The 26374-nt window shown below is 43.7% G+C and overlaps 1 protein-coding gene across 6 annotated transcripts in view; it reads right to left on the bottom strand.

Annotated features, from left to right (window-relative positions):
• TRAF3IP1 (TRAF3 interacting protein 1) overlaps positions 1 to 26374 on the bottom strand; it is a 56417-nt gene that overhangs the window by 15493 nt on the left and 14550 nt on the right. Inside the window, exons 8-15 of one of the 6 annotated variants that reach the window (XR_009217065.1) lie at positions 20413 to 20514; positions 17660 to 17680; positions 16607 to 16691; positions 16094 to 16177; positions 12976 to 13099; positions 12720 to 12756; positions 9683 to 9759; positions 8711 to 8996 (exon numbers count right to left, since the gene is read on the bottom strand). Coding sequence is in view for 4 of the 6 variants with exons in the window: in XM_058533315.1 (XP_058389298.1) it covers positions 9683 to 9759; positions 12720 to 12756; positions 12976 to 13099; positions 16094 to 16177; positions 16607 to 16691; positions 17660 to 17680; positions 20413 to 20514; positions 25292 to 25387 (626 nt within the window). In the remaining 2 variants the exon portion in view is untranslated. Of the gene's footprint in view, positions 1 to 8710; positions 8997 to 9682; positions 9760 to 12719; positions 12757 to 12975; positions 13100 to 16093; positions 16178 to 16606; positions 16692 to 17659; positions 17681 to 20412; positions 20515 to 25291; positions 25388 to 26374 lie in introns of all 6 variants that reach the window. The other 5 variants (XR_009217066.1, XM_058533315.1, XM_058533312.1 and 2 more) reach the window with 5 other exon arrangements.

Here is a 26374-nt window from a genome sequence, read left to right as displayed (position 1 = left end):
CATTCAAAAAGTAAAAAGAAAAAGGTAAAATTAATTTCAATAAATTTTAACTCAATGTATCTAAAATGTTGTTTCAACATGTAGTCAATATAAAAATTACTAATGAGATATTTTATATTCTTCTTTTCCTTCTAAGTCTTTGAAATCCACCATGTATTTTACACTTACAGTATGTTTCAGTTCAGACTAGCCACTTTTCAAGTGCTCAAAGGCCACACAGGAGGGCTGGTGAAACTTATGCAGGGCCCAGGATTAGACAGTAACAATGTTTCAGTGTCCATTTCCTAGTTTGGGTGGTCCTGTTACAGTGATGTAGAATGCCCCCCGTTTGTAGAATTACTCAGTAAATTATTCGAGAGTGATGTCAGCAACTTGTTCTCAAATAGTACAAGGGGAAAAACTTCTTTGTACAGTACCTCTGACTTTTCTGTAGGTGTAAGATTACTGCAGGAATTAACTGCAGCAACATATCCACGTGTGTGGCACAGGGCTTGGGGCATAACAGGAGCTCACCAAACACTGGGGACATTACGATTTCTGCTACCACCCCCAGGACGGGCAATTGGAGAAGGCCTTCCTTCCCTAGGACCTGAGCTGGCTTCCTCCACTTGAGGGCTGAACGCTGAACCAAGAAGGCACCAAAGAGGAGCAGAGCAGGACGGACCCTGAGAGGAGGACAATGAAACACTCTCCATTTTTATAGTAAACCTCACGATCAGTAATCTCTGAAGCACATGAAAGTTCTCAAAAGTACCCCACACAATTTTAAATATTTCACTTGCTTCTAAATCTGCTTTTCTTCAAAAGCAGCTTTTAAAGTTGTTTAAAAGTATTTAATTTGCTTTGTTTAGTTGCTACTGTTACATTATTTTCTATTATTTTTCACTGCAAATGAACTCTATGTGTACTACAATAATGCTTTGTAAAGCTACCTGGAAACCTAATCAGTACCAAAAATATTAATATATGGAAATTACTCCTGAGTTTCAAAACCTAACAAAACTTGTACAATACATCTGATTTGTAACACGCAGTGTACATGTGAGCGTATTAAGATACAGTGCATTTTACAATCTTGTGCTGCACGTTTCAGTCAACAATGGGTCACACATATGACAGTGCTCCCATATGATTAGTCTCGTGTAGCCCAGGTGTACCGTAGGCTATACCATCTAGGTTTGTGTGAGTACACTCTGTGATGTTCACACGATGACGAAATTGCCTAACAACACATTTCTCAGAACATATCTCCATCAAGTGACTCATGACTGTATTTATAAACAATTTATAAATAACTTAATGTCTAAAATAAACACATTTCTACTTTCACATCTTTTTTTCCGGTAAAGGATTTAAGAATATTCTCTAAAATTGAAAGCTTATGTAGAACAAAACCCTGACATAATACAAGTCCTGGCCTCTGTGACAAGGAGTATCAAGAGGTTTTACTAGTCATTAAAGGAGTCCCACTTGGTAGGGAGAGGTCTTCACCTAGAAGGAAAGGTTTGGAGATTTCCATCAGAAAACCTTGACAACGCTCCAATATGAAAAATTATACCTGCACCACTGCTATAGCTAGGAAATCAAAGTATTTTAACGCTAAACATTTTAGTTTTCTTTAAAATATCTCTTAAACCCACACCCCAGAGAGAAGTGCTCAAGCTGCGCCATTGTTTCGTCCCTCCCCTCTGAGCCTGTTTTACCAGATCAAATGAAAACCCAAGAAAACCTAACCCATTTAACCATGTCCTGTCCCTCCAGTGACAACAATTCACTGCAGAGGAAGCTGCTTTTCAAGTCAGAAGTAGACAGAGAGAAACAATAAGGAGATGAGAACTAGAAAAATAAAACACTCGTGTTCCTCACCTAAAACAGCACAAATGGGTATGTTTTAGGACAAAAATAACTAAGAATAAGAAAAAAAGTTACCAGGAAATGAATTTCTTTGTTTAAAGTGAAGCCAAAGAAATACGGAATTTCAGGATTAAAATAGTTCTGGAAACAAGCTGCTCCACCAAAAGCCGAGAGGCTTCACATGTGTGCCTGCTCCACATGTGACGGGCCGTGTGGCCCATACTCGTGGGGCTTCTGGAGAATCTGAGACGTGCCTGCTGGCCCCAAGTAGCCTTCGTGCCCCCCCCGCGTTAACACCTTGAGCTCAGGAGCCAGACAGGAGCTGGGACCCAGGCCTGGGGTGTGAGACCTCGGCAAGGTCCTTAGATCCCTGAACCTCAAGGTCTTCAGCAGGGCCTCCGAGAGCGGTGGGGAGGTTACAGGAGACGGTGCATGGGAAACATGGCCTGGAGAGTCAAGCTGCCACGGCTCTCCTGACTGCTGTCGCTGCAGAACCACGGGCCACCTGGGAAAGCAGACAACCTGAGGACCCGGCCCAGCAACACTGCTCCACACTGAGGAGAACCCAGCCAGACCCGTGCCAACAGGCGGCCAAGGCAGGCAGGGCTGCCCCACGGCCTCAGCAGATCATCTGTAAGCCACTCCTTGTAAGCCCTGATTTCTAATGTTCTTTTCTTTTTCTAACAGTTTCGTGATGTCTCACTGAGTGCTGTCTGAAGTCTTCACGCCCCCTCAAAGAGTGAAAAGTACTCTTCCATCAGCAGCAGTGCATCACCTGTCTCCTCTGTCCACGGCCCCAGCCACCGGGCAGGAAAGCCTCTGTAACTTGTGACGTAGGCCCTCTCATCCTCCACCTCCTGCTCTCCAGACAACCACCTGCACTTTCTTCCACTGAGCTTCACCCATTTTGTAGCCAATTTGATTCAATTCAACCTGAATTCTAACCCTTATCAACTGATTTTCATCCTATGACTAATATAACATCATTCCCTCATACATTCATTAATGTGTCACAGTGAATATATTTAAACACCAGAGTCTATACTTCTTAGCAATTGAATTTACATCAACAGACTTAGGCTGTCAAAAATCAATCAAACTAAAGATATTTTTTATGAAAAGCACAGAACAAGGTATTGATAGAATGAAGGCCAAAGTGACTTACTGAGCCACAACTGAAATCTAGAAAAGAGATGCATATGATATGATATGAATTTTAAATCAACATTGAGTAAAAATAAAATCTTTATGCGTCACATTATCATTCACTGAGTACAGATATTAAAAAGAAGATGATGACCATTCAATATGGAAATGTTTGTAAGACTACAGCTAATCATGTTTGAAGAATCCAATTTTCTTAAGTCAAATATGTATTTTCTTCAGGTGAAGCACTCTGTTATTTATCTATATCAAGAACTTCGTCTATACAGAAAAGGCCTATTTCCTCATAATTATCTTCATGAAGTTCATATGTACTGTTTTGATGGTTTCCAAACCAATTTCATGGTCTAGAATATATCTATGGCATATACCTGTAAACATTTTAAGTGATATTGTTGGTATCTGATTTCTACATGATAATTTGGAGTTGCCAATTTAATTTAATATTCAAAACCTAAAATCCTCAGCCTGTATATTGTAAAATTATCACCTCATTTCCTTAAAAAAAAAAAAACCAAAATCCGTAACTCTTTATGATAAAATCAATTTCAGTGACTCCCCAGTTTAACTACTAAAGTTTCACTGTGAAGAAATATTATAGCATATGTTCCCTTTTATTTCTTTCACAGCAATTTAAATGGAAACAATATTCCTAGCAGAAAAACATCCAATAATACTAGGATCACAAACATCCAAACTAAAAATACTTTTATCAGGTGCAGAATTTCAGTTAAGGGGGGATTCTGAATAGCATTTTTCTAACAGGTTTAAGGTATTTGTGATGAAATTGCACCATCTAGCTACCAAAACAAGAAATAATTTGAAGATCTATTCAGATCATTGGAGTAAAAGAGAATAACACTGAAATCCCTGACTTTCATATAAGAACTTAGCTAACTACTATTCGCTATATAATATTTACTTTAATTATAACGTAACATGTTTGTGATGAGATCGTTTTATCCATCAAGAGGCATTCAGACACAACAGGTTCTTACATTCCCACAAACGCTTCTTTAAGACAGTCGTCCATAATCCCTGTGGACATCTGGCTGCTGCACTAGGCCCTTCCTGCAACTTTCCTCCAGGCGAGCAGTAAGATGCACACATGCAACACGCCAAGCTCTCGTCTGAAGAGACATGTGGCTCCAGCACTCAGTTCACACGACCGAGACGGTGATGAGAGCAAAATTACTAAAACTCTAAATGAACTGAAAGAGAAAGAAATCTACAAAGAGAAACACTGAGTCTATTTCAAAATAAGGAATTTAAATGAAAAGAAAAAGCATCCGAAATTTACATTCAATTAGAACAGATATAAAATGAAAAACCGAGAGAAGAGGTAAAAGGAGACTGAAAAGCCAGGAATGAGCAAGATTTCAGTGGCACTTGAAAGCGAGGGAACCACCTTTGAAATTATTACTATTACTATTACTATTACGGACTATTACTCTAAAGCATTTTCATTTATAAAGTTTAAAAAGCAAGTATTTTTAAAGCATAAGAAACGTTGTAAGAAAACTGCTTTTCTGGTTGTTTTTCAAAAACTTCATAAATCTGAAGGAAAAAAATGCTGGCATGAGCTAATATCCTATTATTAAAGAGTTTATATTTCCTCTTGAAAAGAGAGCAAATAAGTCAGGATAATGAAGAAAATGCTCAAAGCAATCTGATTCACATATTTATTCTATAATGTATTATTCAAGTCCATTAGTACAATAAGAAATGGCTTTTCTTCCAACTAAACTTCAAAGACAGCCTGGAGAGATGCCCAGATTACAAATATGTATTTCCTTAGCATTGAAAAAAATGCTCCCTCCAAAAAAATAAAAAGTACAGAAACTAAGGGCATACTACAATTTACGTCAAAGCAGAGAAAACATCTACCATTTGAATTTTTGAATGAGATAGTGAGAAGGTAAGCGATTAATATTATGGTTAATATGTATCAACCAATAATGAGGACAGAAACAGCCTACACGATTTGAGAAGTCCACAGTCTTACAATCGCCTCTCCATGAAATCAACATGGGTGTATTGAAGCCTAGACCCAAAATACAGAAAGTAGACACACTCTGCAAGCACTCTGAAACATTTATAAAAACCGACCACAAACTAGGCCACAAAGAAAGTCTCAATTCCAAATAATTGGTATCATACAGACCATATTCTTTGAACATGCAATAATATTAGATATTGTCAATAAAAAGACTTTAAAAACTCTCATGTTTCAAAGCTAAAAAGCAGACCTAATAGTCCATGTGTTAAAAGAAGAAATAACAACAAAGTACTTCATATTAAAATTCACGGAATTTTTAATATTTAATATTAATTTAATAGTCAAGGAATTTAAAATTCAAGGATAAAGCTTAAAGGGAAATGTATAGTCTTAAATATATTTATGTTTATTTTTTTTCCTCCCAAAGCCCCAGTAGATAGTTGTATGTCATAGATGCACAGCCTTCTAGTTGCTGTACATGGGACGCGACCTCAGCATGGGCAGAGAAGCGGTACGTCGGTGCGTGCCCAGGATCCGAACCCGGGCCGCCAGCAGCGGAGCGCACGCACTTAACCACCAAGCCACGGGGCCGGCCCTATATTTATGTTTAAAATGACAAAAAGTAAAAATAAATGAGCTAAATGTTTAACTCAAGAGGCTAGAAAAAGTAAACAAAGAAATTAAGAGGAAAAATAAAGAGTAGACATCAATAAAATGAAAACAAAGTGAACATCTACAAAACCAAAAGTTGCTTCTTTGCTAGAGGGTGTCTATTTCAATAGTTTTTCCAAAGTCTCATCAAAGAAAAAAAAACACACAAAATTGCTAGGAAAAAAGGAAAATTGTAACTATAGATACATTTTTAAAATCATAAAAGTATACTTGAAACATCTTATGCCATGACTTTGTAAAAGGTGAATGAAATAAACAATTTCCAACCCCCATTTCTGATCTCCCTCTGACAGCACAGCTTCCTGCCACCCCGTGCAGCCTATCTGTGGTAGACACGCTGATCCAGAAACCCTCGGCCCCTAGCCAGGCAGGCAGCCCCCTCCACTTACCCGTGTGCCTTACAAATATCATCATTTTCTGAGCGTGCCAGGCAGTGAGAAAATTTGGCAAGTTCTAGTCTGTGTTAATGGAACCCTTGACTGTTAGCTAAGCAAACTGATGCCTGGAATAAAGATTTCACTTCATGGTCCCCTAAGTGACAACGATCTGGTCAATATAATGAAAGTGGAAGTGGTATGCACAACTTCCAATAAATAGCCTAAAAAAGATGGGGTGTGCCCTTGTTCTTTTTCCCTTTTCCTCCTTCCTGCTGGCTGGAATGCAGTCCTGAAGGCTGGAACTGGGGCAGCAATCTTGACCCATAAGGTGCTCTGAGGCAGTGAGGTCATGCATATGGAGGAATGAGGCAGAAGGCATCTGGGTCACTGCCACCTCCAGACTCTGACTCGTGAGCTGAAGCACTTTCTACCTCCTTTAAGCCACTATTGCTTTAGACCTTTCCTTCACTTACAAGTAAAACTAATCCTAACTGATTCAAATATTAATTACCAAAAGAAACAAAAAGAAAGAGAAAAACGGAATATACTCACTAAAGAAATTGACTTGGTAAACCAAATAGAAAGGATTAGTTTGAGAGAATAGAAAAGCTAACAACATTAAGACTTCAATACTAAGAAAGCAATAAGAGGAGGAATCAGCAATGGACAAAATAATCATTAACCACCAAGGAAATGCAAATTAAAACCACAAAAAATTTTAAAAACTGGGGGCCAGCCCGGTGGCGTAGCGGTTAAGTGTGCATGCTCTGCTTCGGCGCCAGGGGTTCGCAGGTTCGGATCCCAGGTGCGCACCAATGCACCGCTTCTCAAGCCCTGCTGTGGCGGCGTCCCATATAAAGTAGAGGAAGATAGGCAACGAATGTTAGCTCAGGGCTAATCTTCCTCAAAGAAAGAAAAAAAAAATTTAAAAAACTGAGCATACCAAGTGTTGATGAGAATGTGGAGGAACTGAGACTCTCACACACTGCTGGTTGGAATGGAAAACAGTACAACCACTATGGAAAACAGTTCAGTAGTTTCTTAAGAAAGTAAACATATGTTTACCAAATGAGCCAGCAGTCCCACCCCTAAATATTTGCCCAAAGGAATCAAAGTATTTGTTCACACAAAGACTTGTACATGAATATTCACCACCACTTTATATGTAATAGTCCCAACTAGAAACAACCCAAACGTTCACTAGCTGGTAAATGGACAAACACACTGTGGTATATCCATACAACGGACTACTACGCAGCAGTAAAAGGGAATGAACTGTTGATACATGCTGCGACATGGATACATCTCAGATGATTATGATGCATAAAAGAAGCCAGACAGAAAAAGAGTGCAGTCCATATGATTCCACCCACATACAATGCCAGGAAATGCAAACTAAAGGACAATGACAAAAAGCAGATGAGTGGTTCCGGGAACTGGGGAGCTGGTGGGAGGCATGGAGAGAGGTGGGTGGGAGGGATTCTGAAGAGCATAGGCCACTTTTGAGGGCAATGGATATGTTCACTGTCTTGACTGTGGCTGGGACAGCTGTGTGGAAACAGACTTTCATTCTATTGGGAGAATAAATGGGTACAGCCACTTCCAGGAGTAATTTGGCAGTATCTGGCGAAATTGAAGCTTTGCACGCCCTCTGCACAGCAATTCCAAGTCTGGGCACAGACACTAAAGCAGGGTTGCAAACTACATCCCCAGGCCAGGTTCTGTTGTTGTGAATGAAGTTTTAGTAGGACACAGTCACACACATTCATTTACTGTCGTCTATGCTACGGCTGTTTTCAGGCTCCATCAGCAGCATTGAGAAGCCGCCCCAGAGGCTGCGTGGCTCACAAGCCGGAAATATTTACTCCCTGGCCCCTTACAGAAAATGCTGGCTGACTGCTGGTCAAGAGAGACAGTGGCTGCTGTGTGCCAGGAGACACGTAAAGGAGCCCACGGAAGCACTGTTTACAACTGTTCACAACAGCGAAAGGCTGAAGAACCCTAACTATCCATCAATAACGGAATTAATAAACAAATAATGGAACACCAGTCATCAATTAAAATGAAGCAACTAGATCTACAGTATCAAAACAGGGAGCATCTCAGAAACATAATGTCGCCTGAAGAAAGCAACCCACGTAATAGAGCAACAACAAGATAACATTAAGAACCCACAGAACAGTGCCAAATACAAATCCAAGTGAGAGTCACAGCAAATTCACCTGAGTGGTCGCCCTAGGGAGAACGGGACTATGGCATGGTCAGAAAGGACTCTCCCTATACATTTTAATTTCTTTTATTTTAAAAAAATCTAATGAAGATGTTTTCAGAAGACCAATAAGCTGCATTAAATCTGATGTTTGTGAACACACTGCAGAAAGCAGGGCGAAGGAGCCTGCTGACGGTTCCCTACTCAACTGTACCACACACCACCCGACTCTGAAACACTACCTCACTGTACTTTTCTAAAGCAGCAAATGTTCACCAAACAAGGACATTTTCTTCCTTTTATCTTCTAAAGTCAAAAGATCTCCTACTCTGAAATTTACTCTTCAGAGGAAACTTTGAAACACAGGCCTAGTGTGCTTTGCATAAAAACACAGCTGTAAAATTCAAACCCACTGAAGCTTCAAAGGTTACCTACGTTAACAGCCTGGAGACACGAACCTCGCCGGGGCCCCAGGACAACTCCACAGGCATGTGAAAGGACTGTGACACGTTACAATTCCACAGCAACAGACGCCAGATGCAGAAAGGCTTTTCTCCTTTCAGAAGAGCACACAGTGGTGCCGTCAAGCAGGGCCCTTGGCAACACTCTTGTCCTGTTACTGCTGTGAAAAGAGCTCCCTCTAATGTTGTCTCAACTTCACTCCTCATTGGCTGTTTCAGGCCATGTCTTCCACAAACCAGGACATTTTAAGCAGAATTATCTAAAACAAATAACCATTAATTCAATGGGGTGGGGGGACAGGGGGGTGTGTGTGTGCGTATAAAACTTATTGGAATTGTCGGCTGCTGATAAAACTAATCATCCAAGAAACTCTGTTATTAAAACAATAAATGAACATTTATTCTTGTTTTTAAAAGCGGCTATAACAGAAATCTAGCTATGGTACCTGAGGCACACGACCTGGCCGGCAGGTATTCACCCCAGGTCACGGGCCCAACAAAACCACATCACACAGCTGTAAGGAAGACTCCCCAGAGGCCAGACACAAATAGCAAACGTATGTACAAGCCAGGCTTGAAAACCTCCTCATCTCTTATTTTGCAGTCAGCCAGGCCAGGTGCCAGCCTGCCCACTCCGTAGGCAGGGAGAAGGGATGGACGAGCTGGGAAGGGGACAGCCATGGGGTCAGAGAACATGCCTTTGGCCCTGACTCCTGAGCCCCCAAGCTAGGCCACTGCTCCACCCAGGACAGGACTGGATGGGGTCCAGTACGCAACATCACACTGAAAAAGCCCTGAATTTTCTATCCTCCCAACTAAGGGGGCCAGTGGAGAGGGGACTTTTAAACATAATAATCACAATATTTGAAAAACGCTTCTCATTTTAAAAGTAAAAGTATGAAGTAGACCGCTGAAACACCAGTGTCTACAGAAACTGCTCCATTACCTTCTCTCCAGGTTTGGGTGGCTGCTGCAACTTCTCATAATCTTTCTTGGTCTCCAGAATTTTTTTGACAAGTCCTCCTGTTGAAAATCAGTGATTTTATGTTAAAGTTATAGATTTAATGTTATTCTCTGCCCTAAGAAGCTATTCTGTTCTAAACGGGTGGAGGGGTAGGAAGAAAATCAAGTTCTTTTTCTTCCTCTTTCTATATTGAAAACAGCTTCAAATAATCTTTATGTGATAAAAAACAGTCTACAAGAGGCAGAATTGCTTCTAAGTACTAATACTTCTTTTATATTGGGACAAGTGTCATCAACTTCTTTAAAAAAAAGGATTACTCGTGAGCTAAATATCTCATAATATTTTAAAGAAAAATTATTTTAATAAGTTTTACCCAAATATTTACCAAAATATTGTTTTACCCAAATGTGCATCAATAGGAAACTGGCTGAATAAACTCTGGTACATCCACATGGTGGAGGATGATGTAGCTACGAACAGGAATGAAGACTATTTGTCTACAGTGCTATGGAATGAATGCCAGCATATACTGTCAAGTTAAAAAGCAAGATGGACAAGTGTAGATATTGATAAATACACACACACACTCACACACATGCATTTACTTATATATATTTTTAAAATGGAAGTGGAAGCCATATGTTTTACTGTTACCTATGGGGGAGGAAGAGTATAGGGTGGAGAAGGCAGGGATCAAAGCCACGCATCTCTGAATATACCACTGACCTTGGAAATGTGAATATTTTACAGAACTAAAACAAAATTAAATCAAAATTTTCAATGCCTAAAAATTGAAACCAAAATGAAACTAACAAACTTAATTGGCAAACACAGTCTAACGGAGAAGAATTATTTTGTAACTTTAAAAGAGAGTAATTGGCTGACACCCCTAGTGGGATATACGCTAAACACAAAAAGGCAAACAGACCTACCAAAAAAGTCCTCAAGCGCCTTCAGTAATCCTAGCTGTTAATATCCGGTGGTGGTGCTCTAAGATTGCTATGTGTGCTCACACTGTAGGATAAAGCAAGCAAACAGCTGGCGCTGGGAGCCAGGAGTTTTGGCATGAGATAGAGCTGCTCGTACTAAATCAAAGAACTCAGGAAAAACCCTACAATCGTAAAGTTGAATTGGAAATACCAGTATGAACTCGGGACATATTTTCTTTTTTCTTTTTTTTTTTTTTTAATTTTTTGTTTATTGCAGTAACATTGGTTGGGACATATTTTCTTATTAAAAAAAAATATATAAGAAAAGCCCTAGAAACAATGACCAACCCAGAAGCGATGCACAGCCAGGCTCCCTGGAGAAATGGAGGATTTCAGATATGGGGCAGGAAATATACAAAATGAGCCTGAAACATCTTGTCATCCCAGAAAACAAGAAAGCCACAAAGTCTACTGGGATGTGTCAAAATGCCCCCAGAAGATAACTTGCATAGGCTCCCAGTGGGAAATTTGAACATTGACAAGAAAAATTGAGATGGATTGAAATGAAACAAACCAAATATGTTTAAAAAAAAATAAAAAAAAAACACAGGGCCAGCCCCCGTGGCCTAGTGGTTAAGTTCGGCACGCTCTGCTTCGGCGGCCTGGGGTTCAGTTCCCAGGCATGGACCTGCACCACTGGTCTGTCAGTGGCCATGCTGTGGCAGCAGCTCACATACAAAAAGAGGAAGATTGGCAACAGATGTTAGCTCAGGGCAAATCTTCCTCAGCAAAAAATAAATAAATAAATAAATAAATAAATAAAACATGACTTCATATAGCTATCAAAACAACAAAACAACCCCAAAAGCCCTCAATAGTCACCTTTGATAGCTGCCAGGAAACAAACCCACTGTTATGAAAACTGATCAATAAGGGGAGCGTACAGAGCATCTCGCCTGCCTCTTCCACAAGAGCTGCGCCTTGGGATGGTCAAATGCCTGAGAAGGAAAAGCTCTGCCCTCTGGATTTCTCCAAGTAAAACATGAGGAAGGGAGACGGGATGAGAATATCACCATCTGCAACCCTTAATGAAATAACAGGCCCAGGCTGACATCACCAGCAGAGAGACAAGCAGACATTATGAAGAACCAACACCACCTACCAAGTATTCTTGCCCAGACAACCTCAATCTGATCCAGTCTCTAGAAGCAATTTACAGGAACAGAAGCATATGTAAAAAAAACATTGGTGTGTAACAAGCAACACCCAACTGTGAGAAACTCTGAAGGACAACGGACCAGCTTCTTCAACAAATAAATTACAAGGGAAAAGGGGCAGGAGGGCAGACCCACAGGTAAGAGAGACTTAAGAGTTACATCAGTTCGACTGCAATGCAGGGACCTTATTTGGATTCTGACTCTAGACACTAGAAAAAATATACAAAACTGGAAAAAACAGACATCTGATGATATTAAGGAATTACTGCTTTTTTATATACAACAATGGAATTATGGTTACGTCTTTTTAAAAAGAGCCCTCATCTTTTAGAGGTACATACAACACGTTTAGAGAAGAAATGAGTTCTCCAGGGCTTGAAGCGCGTCTGGAGGAGGGGGTATAGTGGATGGAGGCCCAGATAAAACAAGATGAGTCCATCACTGTCGCAGCTGTCTGACGGTACAGGGGCTCATCAGACTACTCTCTCTGCTTTTGTAAATGTTTGACAAAAAGAAGACATTGTGCTTGGGAAGAAAACAAATAATATTACAGAACTGTCGATTTGGAAAGGAACTTACAGGTCATCCAATACCAAATCTAATCGTATGGATAAGAAGAGTCATCTACGTAACCGCTTATAGCTGGTCTCCAGGGTCCTGGGCACCCTCCCCAGTCCTCTAAGGATAGGTAGCAGCATGTATCGTCTCCTAGAATAAAAGCACCACCTGGGAGGAATCCATGCCCATGGTGTCCTATTTACTGCCATTCAGAACGCTGACCAAAACAGGGCATACAAAGCTCATCTGCAGTAGATCCTTTTGAAACATTTGCAACAAAGCAGACACAGATGTGCACACACACCCAGGACTCACCATGCTTCTCATCCTCTTCAACTTCCACTGCTTGTACCTGAGCCGGAGAGGAAGGAGAAAAAAAGGAGGTTCAGGTTTGTTGAATTCTCAAAATCATGCTTTCATGGATCTCATCAAAGGAACAACAAAATTAAAGAGGATACCAAACTAACTGAAACATTAGAGGAAAATTTTGCTACATAAACCTGAATGCTGGAGTATTAATTCCTATGTTGTTGAAGTGTAATTATAAAAACACACACTCCGGTTAACTAACCATTTCAAGCTCTGACATCTCAGAGAGCTGGGGGGCAGCCTCCACCACAAACTGATCGTCGTCTTCATTGTCAGAATTCTGCGAGTCTATAATCACGTTTGAGACAGTTTTACCACTCCCTGTCCTAAACAAAAAGAAATTAGATTCAATTAGAAATGCTATGTCGGTCACACGTTTTCATCAACCCCATGCACCTGGAACTGGGCCCGAGGTGAGGTGAGAGGAGTTTAACTACTAACCATCTCTAGAACATCATAAAGCACAGGCGGAAGCTGAGATGAAGTCTGGGAACAGTGTCCTCTGGGAAGCCCCTCAGGCCTGGGTCCCTGTGAGCCCTGCCCTCTGCCAGCTCCCTGCCTCGGTGATGTCCAGCCCTCTCCTCCCGCCTCGCTGCGCCATCTACCTAACACTTGCCCTCGGAGCCTCGCCTCTCTCCAGCTGGGCTCTCTGGGAGACCAGCCCTTCACCTGCAGCTCCTCACCTGGAAGGGTCTATTCCCCCAAGTTGAAACCTCGGGGCAGGGGGACACCAGTGGCCCCGTTGGCCAAGGCTGCCCCAGGCCTCTGCTCCTCAGTCTCACACGGGAACACAGTGGCCTCCTCAAGGCCCCTCATTTGGCTCCTAGTTGCTGCCCCTGACCTACGGCCCTGCCCAGCACCCTCACTTATGCACCTTCTCTCCCCCACGCCCTGCCATCACTTTGAGCCAGTCCAAAGTCCAACGGCCCCTGACCTGGTCCTCTCAGGTGACCGCCTCCATCCAAGGGCTCTCTCACGCCCCCAGTGGCCACGCACTGGAACATCCCAACTACAGTCACCCCACAGCAGACCACTGCCAGCTCCCCTCTCCTCAGGCACTTCTCCCACCACACCTGTGCCCCCCCCAAAAAGCCCCCAGACCCAAACACTCACCGCTCCCCATCAGCCCCTCCTGCCTTCCTTTCTTCCCGACCAACTTAACAGAGCCATGCTTTAATGAATACCCTTAACTCCCGTGCCTATCACTCTAGTACACACACACACGTGCATACACACACATGCGTGCACACACACACCCCCAAACCTCTCCCTTGTTTCGGTGCAACGCACGAGGTCAGGAGGTAATCCGTGCACTTGAGTATGAGCTCTTGAAACAATACCCGCTTCTCCCAAACGTGCTCAACTCCATCCCCAGGGCCCCTCCAACCTCACAACTGCCTGTCTCGCCTCTGCCTGGACCAACCTCCTCTCCTCCTTTCTCTCTTCACTCTCCACACACCCCCACCATGGCCCCCGTCCCACCCCTCCCCAGCTCCTGGAACTCTGCCGCGTGTCCTCCCTCGTCTGCAAATCCTTTCCATCCTCACCCTCATCCCGAACGTTCCCACCACCACCTGTCCCAGGGGACGTGCCTCCCTGCAGCCCTCACGCAGCAGTGACTCCCTCCCACTGGCCTCCCATCACCAGGTGCAGTGAGAGGGTCAGTGTTTTCCTTGTGCTTGTGGCTTCCAGATCATTCTCCCCAAAGTCCGTCAGTTCTGAATCTCATGTTGTCGGAGACCCTCAGACAGAGAATCAGAGCTCTCGCCCTGAACCCCATCATTGTTGCCCCCATCTGCCAACCCCGGGCCCCACCCCTGCATTCCTGGCTCCCTGTCACTTCCTGCAATGCTGCTCCTGTCTTAACTCTTGAGGATTTCGAGTACTAAGAACTGATCCTTCCCAAACCCTCGGCTCTAGGGTCCCTGAATTCTCCCGCATCCATCGCTCAGTCACACTCCCAAGGTCACACCTTGTCACTGCCACTGACAGCAAGCCCCCAATCTCAAATCCAAGTACCCTACCCTTTCCAACTCTCTGTCCACCCGGTGCCTGCACTGTGCAGCTGACCGTGGCTGCAGAACAAAGCCCACAGCCACACCGACTCTTGTCACTTCACACCATGTGCACCTGGATGTGGCCCAGCAATCCAGCCTGCTCCTCCAGGCTAGCCTCTGCCCGCCACACCGTGGACCTCTGGGCCGGATCATCCTCTGTGTGGGGCTGTCCCGGCACTACAGAATGTCTAGCAGCATCTCTGGCCTCAACCCCACAACTATATGCCAAGAACCTTCCCCCCACCTCCCCATTCACAATGCTGCAAAACATCTCCAGACATGGCCCCAGTGTCCCCTAAGGCCCCCAGGGGTGGGAGGAGCCCCTGGCTGAAAATTTCTGCTCTAGTCCATCCACCAGCCCACTCTGGTGGAGAACAGCTTCCCGCCTCCTCCTCTCTCCTCTGACCTCCTGCTCCTCCTTCCCTAGACTCGCTCTTGGCTCCTGAGAGAAAGGAAGCACCAGAGAGAACCTTCCAGAATCTCACCCACACACCAACTCTCCTTGGTTGTCTCTAAGGCCGGTCCCTCCACGTCCCCTCGCCCACTCAGGGACTCTGTCCAACAATCCCCTCCCCATCCTGCTTCTCCTACATCACCAATCTCCCCCTCTCTACTGGATCATTCCCATCACCAGAAAAATATGCTAGTGCTCTCATCTTAAAAATAAAAAATAACAACTTCCCTTGACACTGTCCCTCCCACTATCTACCGTATCATTCCTTCGCGTCCCTCTGCAACAAAACTTGAAGAACACATCTACACTTGTCTCTAAGTCCTGCCTCCTGTTCCATCTGAAACCCACACCAAACCAGCCTGTTTCTGTTTTTCTATTTTTTTGTACTTTACTCCACAGGTAGATTTGTAAAACTTATAAAAGGCCTGTCTGTGGCTTGTCTTTATACCATTTTTGACTTTCTGACAATCTTTTGTTTTTAATTTTTGTGGAATTAAGCCTTTAAATCTTTTTTTCCTATTTTTCCCCTCATTGTTTTCATGCTTAGAGAATCCTCTATCTAGAGATCAAAGAAATACACTGTAAAGACTTAGTTGTATGTGCACGAATACTTGTGTGTTCTCTTCCACCCATCTGAAATGAGAGGCTGGTGTGTGGCTTGAGGTCAGGGCCTAGCCTGGTCTTTCTTTTCCTCACAGAAGACTTCCCAGCATCGCCTGCTGCCTTCTCTGCCCCACCTCTCAGCAGATGCATGATGCCCACTCCTCCGAGGTCCCACCCACTAGAAGCCCGGATGACGAGAGCCTCACCTGTCTGTGGCTAGCACCTCTACACTCTCCTGTCGCTTCACCCGGGGAGGCGCTGGTCTCGCACTCCCAGGCCGAGGTATTCTTCTAAATTCAAATATTGGAAAACCAAAGCAGGGACATAAAACACTTGTACGTTTCAAAGTGGACAAAAGAAAATGCAGGTTAATGCTAACACTACTTTCCAGGCCACCATCAACATGTTAGTTAGGACAGAGTCTGCAGAATATTAAGAACATTCCATTAACCTGACAAGTTTAAAAGTATCCATCTTTGATCTCATATTTTCATCAATTTTAAGGTGCAAAAGTAATAACAGAACTATGAATTTCCGTAAATCTCTAAAATGTTCTATGTGTAGTTAGCTACACCTCAGGTTCAGGAAAAATAAACAATTTCTGCTTCTCTGTACAAATATTTCCTCATAACTCGGCTGAAGCATTATTAAGTCGAGTGCAGGAGGTAGAGAGAGAAGCCCGGCCACAGTGGCCACATGGGGGATGAGAGGGCACGGACCTGACACTGGACGAGAGCTCGGTAGGGATCTCGGAATTCTCAGACACCTCAGACTTATCTTGGCCAGAAGGTCCAACTTCTCCTTCTGAATGGATGACAATCCAATCAGCAATTTACAAAGGAAGAAACACAAACAACTAATAAATATGTGAAAAGACAGCAATCAAATAATTGCAAATATAAATGAGCTTTTTTCATCTATCATTCTGATAAAGATAAAACAGTCATTTGATATCTAAATTTGCTGAAGATTTGGGGAAATGGGTATACTCAAATCCTGGATATACCAACTGGTTCAATTTCTCAAGAAATAGGATTCAAAAGGGAGATCGATCAAGTCAGCAATTTAACTTAAAGGAAACACAACTAAGGAAAGAAATGGACACGTGTAAACATACGTGTGTCAAGATGCTCACCCACCATCATTTATAACAGTGACAAACAACAGGTAACATTAGTAATTTATGGTACAGTCACATGCGAGACCCTACTATACAAAACAATGCCATCACTTAATATATAATTAATGGAGTATAGTAACATATCCAATAATTACATATATGCATATGGTGGTCTAGAAAGACATTCACTTAAGTTAGGAGCAGTGGAATTACCAGTGCTTTTCATTTTCTTCTTCATATTTTTCTGTGTTTTACAATTTTCTACTTGGGGTATCTACCACATCATTTCTATAATCTGAACAAAGTTTTTTTCATTTTGACAAAACGATTTAATCAGTAAACAACAAGCCCAAACTATTAAGACAATTAAATTTACTCCACTAATAAAGAACTTTATTTATACTTTAGTAAATGGTGAAAATAAATCAGAATTTGAATATTGGAAATATACTTTATACCCTGGAAAAAATCCTGAAATGTATTCTCCTGAAACATAAAACATGTAAATTAAATCTTAAATTGGTACAGTTATGTTTCCTCAAATTACTTTCACTAACACAATTTGTAAAACCTCAATCTGAGAGGACATGTTAATATCTATACACACGTACACAATTTATAGGAAACACATTTATTTAAGGCCATGCCTTACCTGCATCACTAGGAGAGTCGCCTGAAAAAAATAAAAAAAGGACATCAGAAAATCAACCTTTGTGTCAGTGACCCTCAGAACACTAAATGAGCAGAACAGGATCAGAGAAAACACACAATAGCCACTGTGGACATGTGCCAGGGACACAGCCATCCCCTCAGAGCCTCTTCTCAGTTTCTGCCATTGTTTTATTTTCAAAGACAGAAAAACAAAGAACAAAGCAAACTATGAATCATAAAATGTTATTACACAAAAACAGGAAACGAGGATGAAAAGAAAGTGTATCATAGAGACAAATGAAAGACAGATTAGGCGAAAGTTGATAAAGCCAGGAACCAGGGACAGACTCACTCCGTGAACCTGGCCGACACACCTCCAGGCCGTGTTAAGACTCAGGTAACCACACAACAGCCCATCTGACCTGACTCACCACTAAGTATTTTTCCATCGGCTCCTAAATAAGAAGAACATTTCTCAAGCTCCCTAGGGGCCTACCTTTGCACTTTTCACCCAGGATCCTTTTTCTTCAAGTGCTGCTTTTTGGAGACAAATGTGACCTATGTAAATGAGCAGGAGCATTGTAGGGGTGGGGTGGGGTGGACTCAAAACCGCAGGTGGATCATCTTTGTGTTAACACTCTTAAAATGCATGAACGCATTTGCAGAGAAGCCAAAACTACCTGGGTCCAGGTGAGAGCCAGGAGAGAGACAGGAGCTGCAGCCACCACGCAGCCCCTCAGTAACCACAGCTGCACCTGCAGACAGGGACCGTCTCACACACGCCCACGAGGATCAGGCCCTGGGTTATTCTGAGGATCCACACACAACACAGGATGAAAAGCACTTCTCAGACACCTGAGCTTGTGCACAGGAGGACTTTAAGAACCTTCTGTTGCCTAAGGAACACTACAGTCAGAGAGCCACATAAATGGTGCCCTGAAGAGGGCTGCTTTAGGGGAAAGGGGACAACAGAAACTGGAAGGGCCTCTAGGACCCATTTGTGTGGAACACAGGGGCCTCCTGGAAGTCACACCCCACCCCAAAGGTGACACAGCAGAGGACAGGCCCGGTACCTGCTGGGGCCAGAGCACTGAAGGTCAGCAGTTAGGAGGCGCCTAGAGTACGTGGTTCTAGACACTGCCACTAGGATGGTGTGAAGACAACCGAGGGCTCAGGCTCAACCCTGGGGCAGAGGGCAGCAGCAGACCCTCTCCTGAAGGTGGGGCGGCCTGGAGAGCACACTCAGAAGAGACTAGCATGTAACAGCGGCTCTGTTACTGGGGCCCTGGACTCCAAACCCCGGTCTTCCTTCAAAACCCATGCCCTCGGTGTTGGGGACACACTGTGGGTCCACGTGGAGCTCAAAGGTTACTGAGAAGTGCAGCAGCTGAGTCATGAGGCCAACCCCCTGACAGTGAGTGTGCATAGCAGCTTTCACCCCTTCAGAGATCAGGCCCCCCACCCCTCGGCAGCCCCCACACTGCCGACTCCTTCCTCATGGATGCTCTGGGTTTTCCCCGCCCATCCTCCGGCTCTCCTCCTCAGAACCCTTCACCAGTTCGGCCTCTTCCCCAAATCCAGGGCCCAGGCCCAGACATGGCACGCCCTTCTTCCCTCTCCCCGCACGCTGTGCTGTCATGCCAGGTGACCACACCCTCAGCTGGGCTCCCATCGTCGTCTCAATGCCAGCAACCCTCACAAGTTATCTCTGGTCCAGAGCTTCCCCTGAGCTTGGCCCTTAGATGTCTCAGCACCTCTAGAACCTGCCCGTTCCTTCCACTCCCCATCCCTCCACCACAGTCCAGCCCACGCTCTCCTCTTCACTACTCGCCAGGCCTCCCAATTAACATGATCTAATATGATTAAGCCACTCATCCTAAAAATACCATCGGCTTCCTGCTGCTAAATTCCCTAAAGTGGCCACGAGGCCTGGCCAGAGCTGACCTGACTCTCCCCCCGGCCCCTGCCAGAAGGCTCTCACTGACCTCAGGTGACAAGTCCCTCCCCAGTCACCTCCAGCACCCCTCAGGGCATGGTGCCGTTCTCCAGTCTGACCTCTGCTCACTAACGCACTCGCTGCCTTAGGGCCTAACACACAGGCCTTCAGCAAATATCTTCTGTTTGAACAAATCGACAAACATGGGCCCTCACCTGGCACACCCCCCACGCCTGGCCCTGCTGCCGCCAGCAGAAGCCCTGGCTCCCGGGCAGGACCCACTGTGCCATGAGGCACTGCAGGGCCTTAAAAACAAATGCTTAATGTATATTTTACCACGGTTTTTCCCTAAATGCTGGGAAAAAGTATGCCAAAAGCAGGATCTCACTGAGGTACAACTTAAGACACGCAAAGAACATTACAAAAAGAAACATCATGGTAGCGACAGCGTCCTGAGCTGTTTAAAAGTGCTCTTGGAACATGAAATCTGGGTGGTGTGCGGCTCGGCCTGCAGGACTCCCGAGCAGTGACTCGGAAGCTTGTTTCCGGATCATTCCTGACACTGCCAGGACTTTGCTGCTTTATCTCACTCAGAAAGAACCCCGGGACACAGGAGAGTCTGGGGCTATCAAGCAACAACTAGAACGTTCCACTCTAGTTTATGTAAAGAGGCGACAGGGAGTCAATCGCCACGTGCAGCCCTGGTGGGTCACAGACCCAGGGGGCCTCTGGGAGGACAGGTGTCCACACAGCCAGCGTGACATCTGGAGTGCTCAGTCTCCCCACCAGGGAGGACTGGAAGGGGTCATCCCTCTTACCTTTCTGCTTCACTGCGGGCTCCGGCTCAGTGTTGTCACGCCACAGACTAGCTGAACTGTCATCTGAAACACTAGCTGAGTTAGTATTAGCTTCTTTTGTTCCTGACATAAAACAGTTTAAAATGGGTTATTTAGACTGTACACGGCAGGCTGGTCATCAACGGCTTCATTAACACAGAGCACGCTTACTTATCTATGTCTTCCCACATTGCAAGTTTACGAAGGACTGACCAAAGGCAGCTTTCGAGAACTTGCACCAAGAACCTTCCTCCCAGGCGCTGCTCTGGAATCAGGAGAGAGGGAGGGGCACCCTGACTGTGAGCAGGCCCCTGGGCCCACTCAGCCCAGGCGGAGGCTTGGGGCCCCCATAGCCAGAGACTGGCCTCGTCACCTGCATTTCTAGACCTGCCCGACACTACTGGCCTCCACTCGCCTCCCCACTATAGCCAGGCCTGGGAGTCGAGGAGCTGCAAACAGACGGCAATTTCAGGAGAGCAAGAGGGAAAGAAAAATATTTCTGGCACAGTGCACAGTCAGATAGCCTGAAAGCTCCCAAACTCTTGTCTGCTGATTACTGACTGATGTGCCAATGTCTGCAAAAACAGAAAAAAATACCAAACACCTGAGAAATACAATGTTTTTCCTATTAAAAACAAAAGTAGGGGCAGGGAGGTGCTGGAGGAACAAATTTTCAATTGCAGCAGGACCCAGGGTGGAAAACTGACCTGTCACTAAAGGACCCCCCACTCTCTAAAGTGAAACCAGAGGACAAAAATAAAATTAGAAAAATGTTCCCTTTCCTGAAACATAATCTTATAATTTCTTAAAAGTATTCAAAGGAATAGTTTATATCAGAATCAACCTGTCATTAACTATCAAAGAACTGCTTTATTTTATGTAATAGAACTATATAAAATAGATGACATGTAATTGTCTAAGAAAAATTTTTTAATTTATAAGAATGATGCTGACAGTGTGATTCAAGTAGATAATTATTTATGATATCTTATACAGGGGAATCAAAGAATCAATATGAAATATTAAGTTCTAAAACAAATCTAAAAATAAATATAAGCTTGGCAGCTATAGATTATCAATTTTAGAAGAAAACACCCCAATAATTAAGTTGTTATATTTTATTTGAAAGTCTCAATATTTTCTGTACTATATAAAACCCACCAGCACAATAACTACAAATGCATTATCTTCAGTCTGTAACCCAAGGAGATCACAGACACTTTGCATAATTTTATCTCTTCAAAGTTCTAGTGGTATTTTTTTTTGAAAGGCCTATGACAGTTGTTTTAACATTTCTAGTAGTATTCTTAAATAAGCTTTACTAAACCCCAAATTCACATAAATAGAAAGAACATAAAAACAGACTATACATTCACTAATAATACTACAATCAATCCTTAATCACAGAGGGCAGGTTAACCAGTTTGCCAAATAATAGCTTTAAAACAATAAATAGTGCACCCATAAAAAATTAAAATTACTATGAATTGGCAAAACAATCAGCACATTAGCACCATCTGTCGTCTGAATTACCAGGAATCAACGAACCTCGCAGGTAAGGATGTGGGCCTTGGTGTGAAGACTTCCCAAGTTCTAAGGCTGCCAAGCGCTGCCCCTTGAGCAGGCTCCGCGCCCTTCGAGCCAGTTTGCCCTCCCTTATGGAGCGACCGTAAGAGTCAAACGAGATCCTGTGCCCAAGGCAGGGAGCAGTGTCTGGTCGAGGGCCAGTCTATGTCAATTACTATCCCTGAAACTCGCCGACCAGACGTACAGCGCACAACACAGGCATAAGCAACTTGCCATTCTGCCAGTGTTCTGTGCAAATGTTAGCTGCACAAAGTTGCTGAGTATATCTAACTGTTAATGTGACCAAATCATGGTTTAAAATGCGGGGATCTGCCCAGTCCAGTGATCAGTCTCAGCGCCACTTTATGAGACGCAGAGGCACTAAGTGTATCCTGATAGGAGACAAGATAAAGGACACAGCACCACCCATGTAGGGGTGACAGCAAAACAACATGTTCAACCCAAATCTACTCAGGCCTTGAGATCTAACAGAAATACGGGGAGGGGTGGGCGGTAGAGGGGTGTAAGTTAAACGGCACCACAAGGAAACAATCAGACAAATGCAGAAGGTGAGACATTCTACAAGACAAGCAACCTCATCTCTCCAAAATATCAATGTGCTGGAATAAAAGGGCAAGAAGGGGGGATATTAGTCCAGATTCAAAAAGTTAAAGAGACAAAAATAATAAAAAAAATACAGCATGTTAATCTTAACTGGATCCTGGTTTTTAAAAAAATAACATTTCTGAGACAAAATTAGAATATAGCCTGAGTTTTAGATGCTATTGGGGAACAGTAACTCTGTTAGGTGCAACACATATAGGAGCATGTCTTCTTTATTTTTTGAGCTGCATGCTGAAGTATTTGGAGGGAATTATTTAGAGGTAAAGTGCTAGGATGTTTTTAATATACTTTGAAACAGTTCATAAAAATACATCACTACATAGGAAGCAAATATGACAAAATGTTAGAACTACTGAATCCTAGGTGAGAGGTATATGGGTATCAATCATACTATTCTTTCTACTTTTCTATGTTTTTCATAATAAAAAAGTTTAAACAATAAAACAAAACGAAATGAGGGAACTCAAGCAAAATAAACATATGGACAGTGTAATGTTCCAGGAACACCTGGAACTGTCAACTGTAAGGAGAACACGGCTTATCAGACAGCCCTCACTACAATACAGAGCAGGGGAAGAAATAATCATGTTTTGAAGAAGAAATGGATCAATTCCTTGTTGAATTCTTCAATCCACCTGAAAAAGCAAAATGATAACAACAAAACCCAGGAATTCTCTTATGATGCCCCTGATAACGCAGGCCAGTTGGGTCCCGGCATCTGGCACAGGCAGGCCAAGGCCTGGATCAGTCAGCACAACAGGGCACGGTTTTTCCTTGAAGCTCAGAGTGAAGGTGAACTGTGAGGAGAGGCTCAGGAAGCAGACCCAGGGGCTGGAACCTGGAAATCATACTCAGTGTGAGAAATTAGGGAACCATAACAACTGCTGACAGCCTTGAATTCCAAAACTTAAATGACTGCCAGTGTAAGATGACATTTGTAACTGGCATGACTGTGATGACAGGGACCCAGGGCGTGTGCAGTGGCAGGACTCATGGGGAGAAGGGTCTGGGGGAGGCGGAGGTGGGACCACGGAACGTCAGCGGGCGTGCAGGACTGCCCAGGGCCACTAGGTGGCGCCAGGCTTCGTTCTAATCTCTGCAAAGCGCTCAGCTGAGAAGCACCAGGGGCAGTGCTCTATGCTTCTCAACACTGAGCTTACAGTATTTTCACACTCGTAGATAATACCTACAGAGTGATGATTTATGTCTAAATAATTATTTTACTCTGTTTGAAATCCATCGCACCATCTCAGAAGGAGCGCTGTCTCACCCTGATTTGGGGCTGCCTGTAAACCAAAGTCATCTCTAATAAAGTAGGTCACGCGTGGCACGCCAGTGACAAGCCAGCCACCTTATGGACATCATCTCACTGACTCTCCAGGCAGGCATTGTCACACCCGTTCACCAACTCGGGGACTGTGGCTCAGAGAACACATCCGCGCGGCTTGCTCAAGGCCAGCCGGCAGGTAAGCAGGAGAGACGGGGCTCTTCCCGCTGGTCGGGGACGGCCCGCCTAGGCACCCACACAGGGCAGTCTCACCCAAACTTGGACCTCCGCCCACTCCTCTCTCCTGCGGTACAGGGACTGCCTGGTGATCTCCTAAAGGGCCTTGCCTGCAGCTGAGGAAAGCTCCCGCAAAAATGAAATATACTATCACAAGATGTAGGCCCATTGTGAAAAGAGTTTTCAGCAGTAAGAAATCACTGTGCTCCAGTTTAGCAACCTCTTATCCAGTCATCCCATACTGCTGAAGACCTAGATAAATCAGACAACTGACCTACTTGGAACAAAATAACTGCCGGTCACCTTTGACACCATACCTGCGGAACCAATGGTGGAGGAGAGTGCTTGCAAACAGACCTCCTCTTAGAAATGCAAGTCTTAAAGGGAAATGCACATAGAAAGATTCAGGCTACAGGGACAGAATTTTTAAAAATCAGATACAAGGCAAGTTCAGTTTAGAAAAATTTTATCTTTCCCTAGAGTTGAGACTTACGCTATTTTTTCCCTTAAATGTCACTCAAGAATTCTAATATTTCTGAAGAATTTAGTTTAAATCTCAGAAGAGTGCAGTTACTGATATTTAATCGAGGATTATCCAATTTGAAATTCCGAATTTATACATCTAATCACTCCACATCAGCAGGGTGAGGATACGTGTGTATCACGTCACACTGCCAGCCTCAGATCAAAAAGGGCAGGCCCTGAGAACAAATCCCCAATGTGCCAGAAGCAAGCACTTTAAAGTCTTTACTGTGGAGCGTTTTCTAGTAGAACACAGCAGAGCAGCATGGAGAATTGGAAAGATAATTTCTCTAACTATCCACATTGTATTATAAAATTTCAACAGCAAGATAAAGAAAGCACTTTGATTTAGATGAAAAATAAATTATACATAAAAAGCCATGTAAAAGTTAACTTAAAGCTGAGTTAATATTCTTTATCATATAATTTAGCAAGTTAAAGCAAATAGAATGTAAGTCATTTCTGATCTTCAGGAAAAAATCTGATGAACATTAAAGTGGTTAGAATGATATTTTTTATGTTATTTTATATTACGTTATGTTATGATATTTTATGTTATATCAAAAAATAACATAAGTATCCTGAGAAGTAAAGATTTCACATCAAAGTGGTGAGGAATTTAAACTAAAGAACATGTTTCCTTACCTATTTCTGAAGTTGTAGTTTCCTGATCTGGTTCATTATTTAATATAGACACTATGGGGTCTAAAATTTTAGCTGAAATATTATCCTCCTTTCTTCCTGACATAAAATAGTTAACAATAGATTAAAAGATTGCAAAGGTTTTTGCGTTTGGTTCTTTAGTTGGGATTTATAGGGTTTATGCCAAGGTCACCAACTAACTGTCTCATCGACTCAATGGTCAACTCCCAGCCTCCGTGGCCTCCAGAAGTCCAACTCCTGAGACTCCTGCCCTCGGCCTTCAGGACGCCCCCTCTCCAACCCTCCTCCAACTTGTGGCTTCTGTCTTCTTTGCTAGAGCCTCCTTCTCCACTTCCGACTCGCGAATCCTGGTGGGCTCCGGGGCTCACCAAACTCTTCTCATCTCCACGATCCCCCAGATTAATTATCACACGAATCTGGGGCGGGCAAGATCACCTGTATGCTAAGAACTCCCACTTTTTTTTGTTTTTAGCTTCAGTTTCTCCAACTCTCTCCCTGAAGTCCAGGCCTACATGTCCGATTGCTGTCTCAATACTCTACTTGGCTGTTTCACAGGCATCTCAAACTTCACGTGTCTCAAACAGAATTCCCGGTGCCGCCACCCATTCCAGCACCCAGCTTCTCCCGAAGCCCTCCCACTTCAATAAATGACACACGGAGGTGCCCGGACACCACCACAGAACTGATCTTATCTTTGATTCCTGTCATTTCTAACAAGTGCCATCCAAGCCGTCAGCATATTTGTCATCTCCTCCATCAAATATACCCTATACCCAATCTTCTCATCAGCGACGCTCGGGTCCCAGCCATCACGGCCTCTCCGCTGGACGCCACAACAGCCACCTAACTGCTGTCCGGCCTCCACTCTTGCCCCTCTCCAGTTTTAAAAGGGGATGCCTCTAAAACCAAAGTCAAACCATGTCCCTTTTCTGCCTCAAACCGTGCAAGGACTTCTGCTCACACTTACTAAACACGGCCGACGTGGCCAACAACTCGGGCCTGCCCATTCCTGCTGCCTCTTCTCCTACCACCTCCCCTCTCTCTGCTCCAGCCTCACCGCCGGGC

Source organism: Diceros bicornis, chromosome 37 (assembly GCF_020826845.1).
Source record: "Diceros bicornis minor isolate mBicDic1 chromosome 37, mDicBic1.mat.cur, whole genome shotgun sequence".
NCBI lineage: Eukaryota > Metazoa > Chordata > Mammalia > Perissodactyla > Rhinocerotidae > Diceros > Diceros bicornis.
Note: the sequence above shows the minus strand (reverse complement) of the source record. Positions and strands in the feature narration are given on the sequence as shown.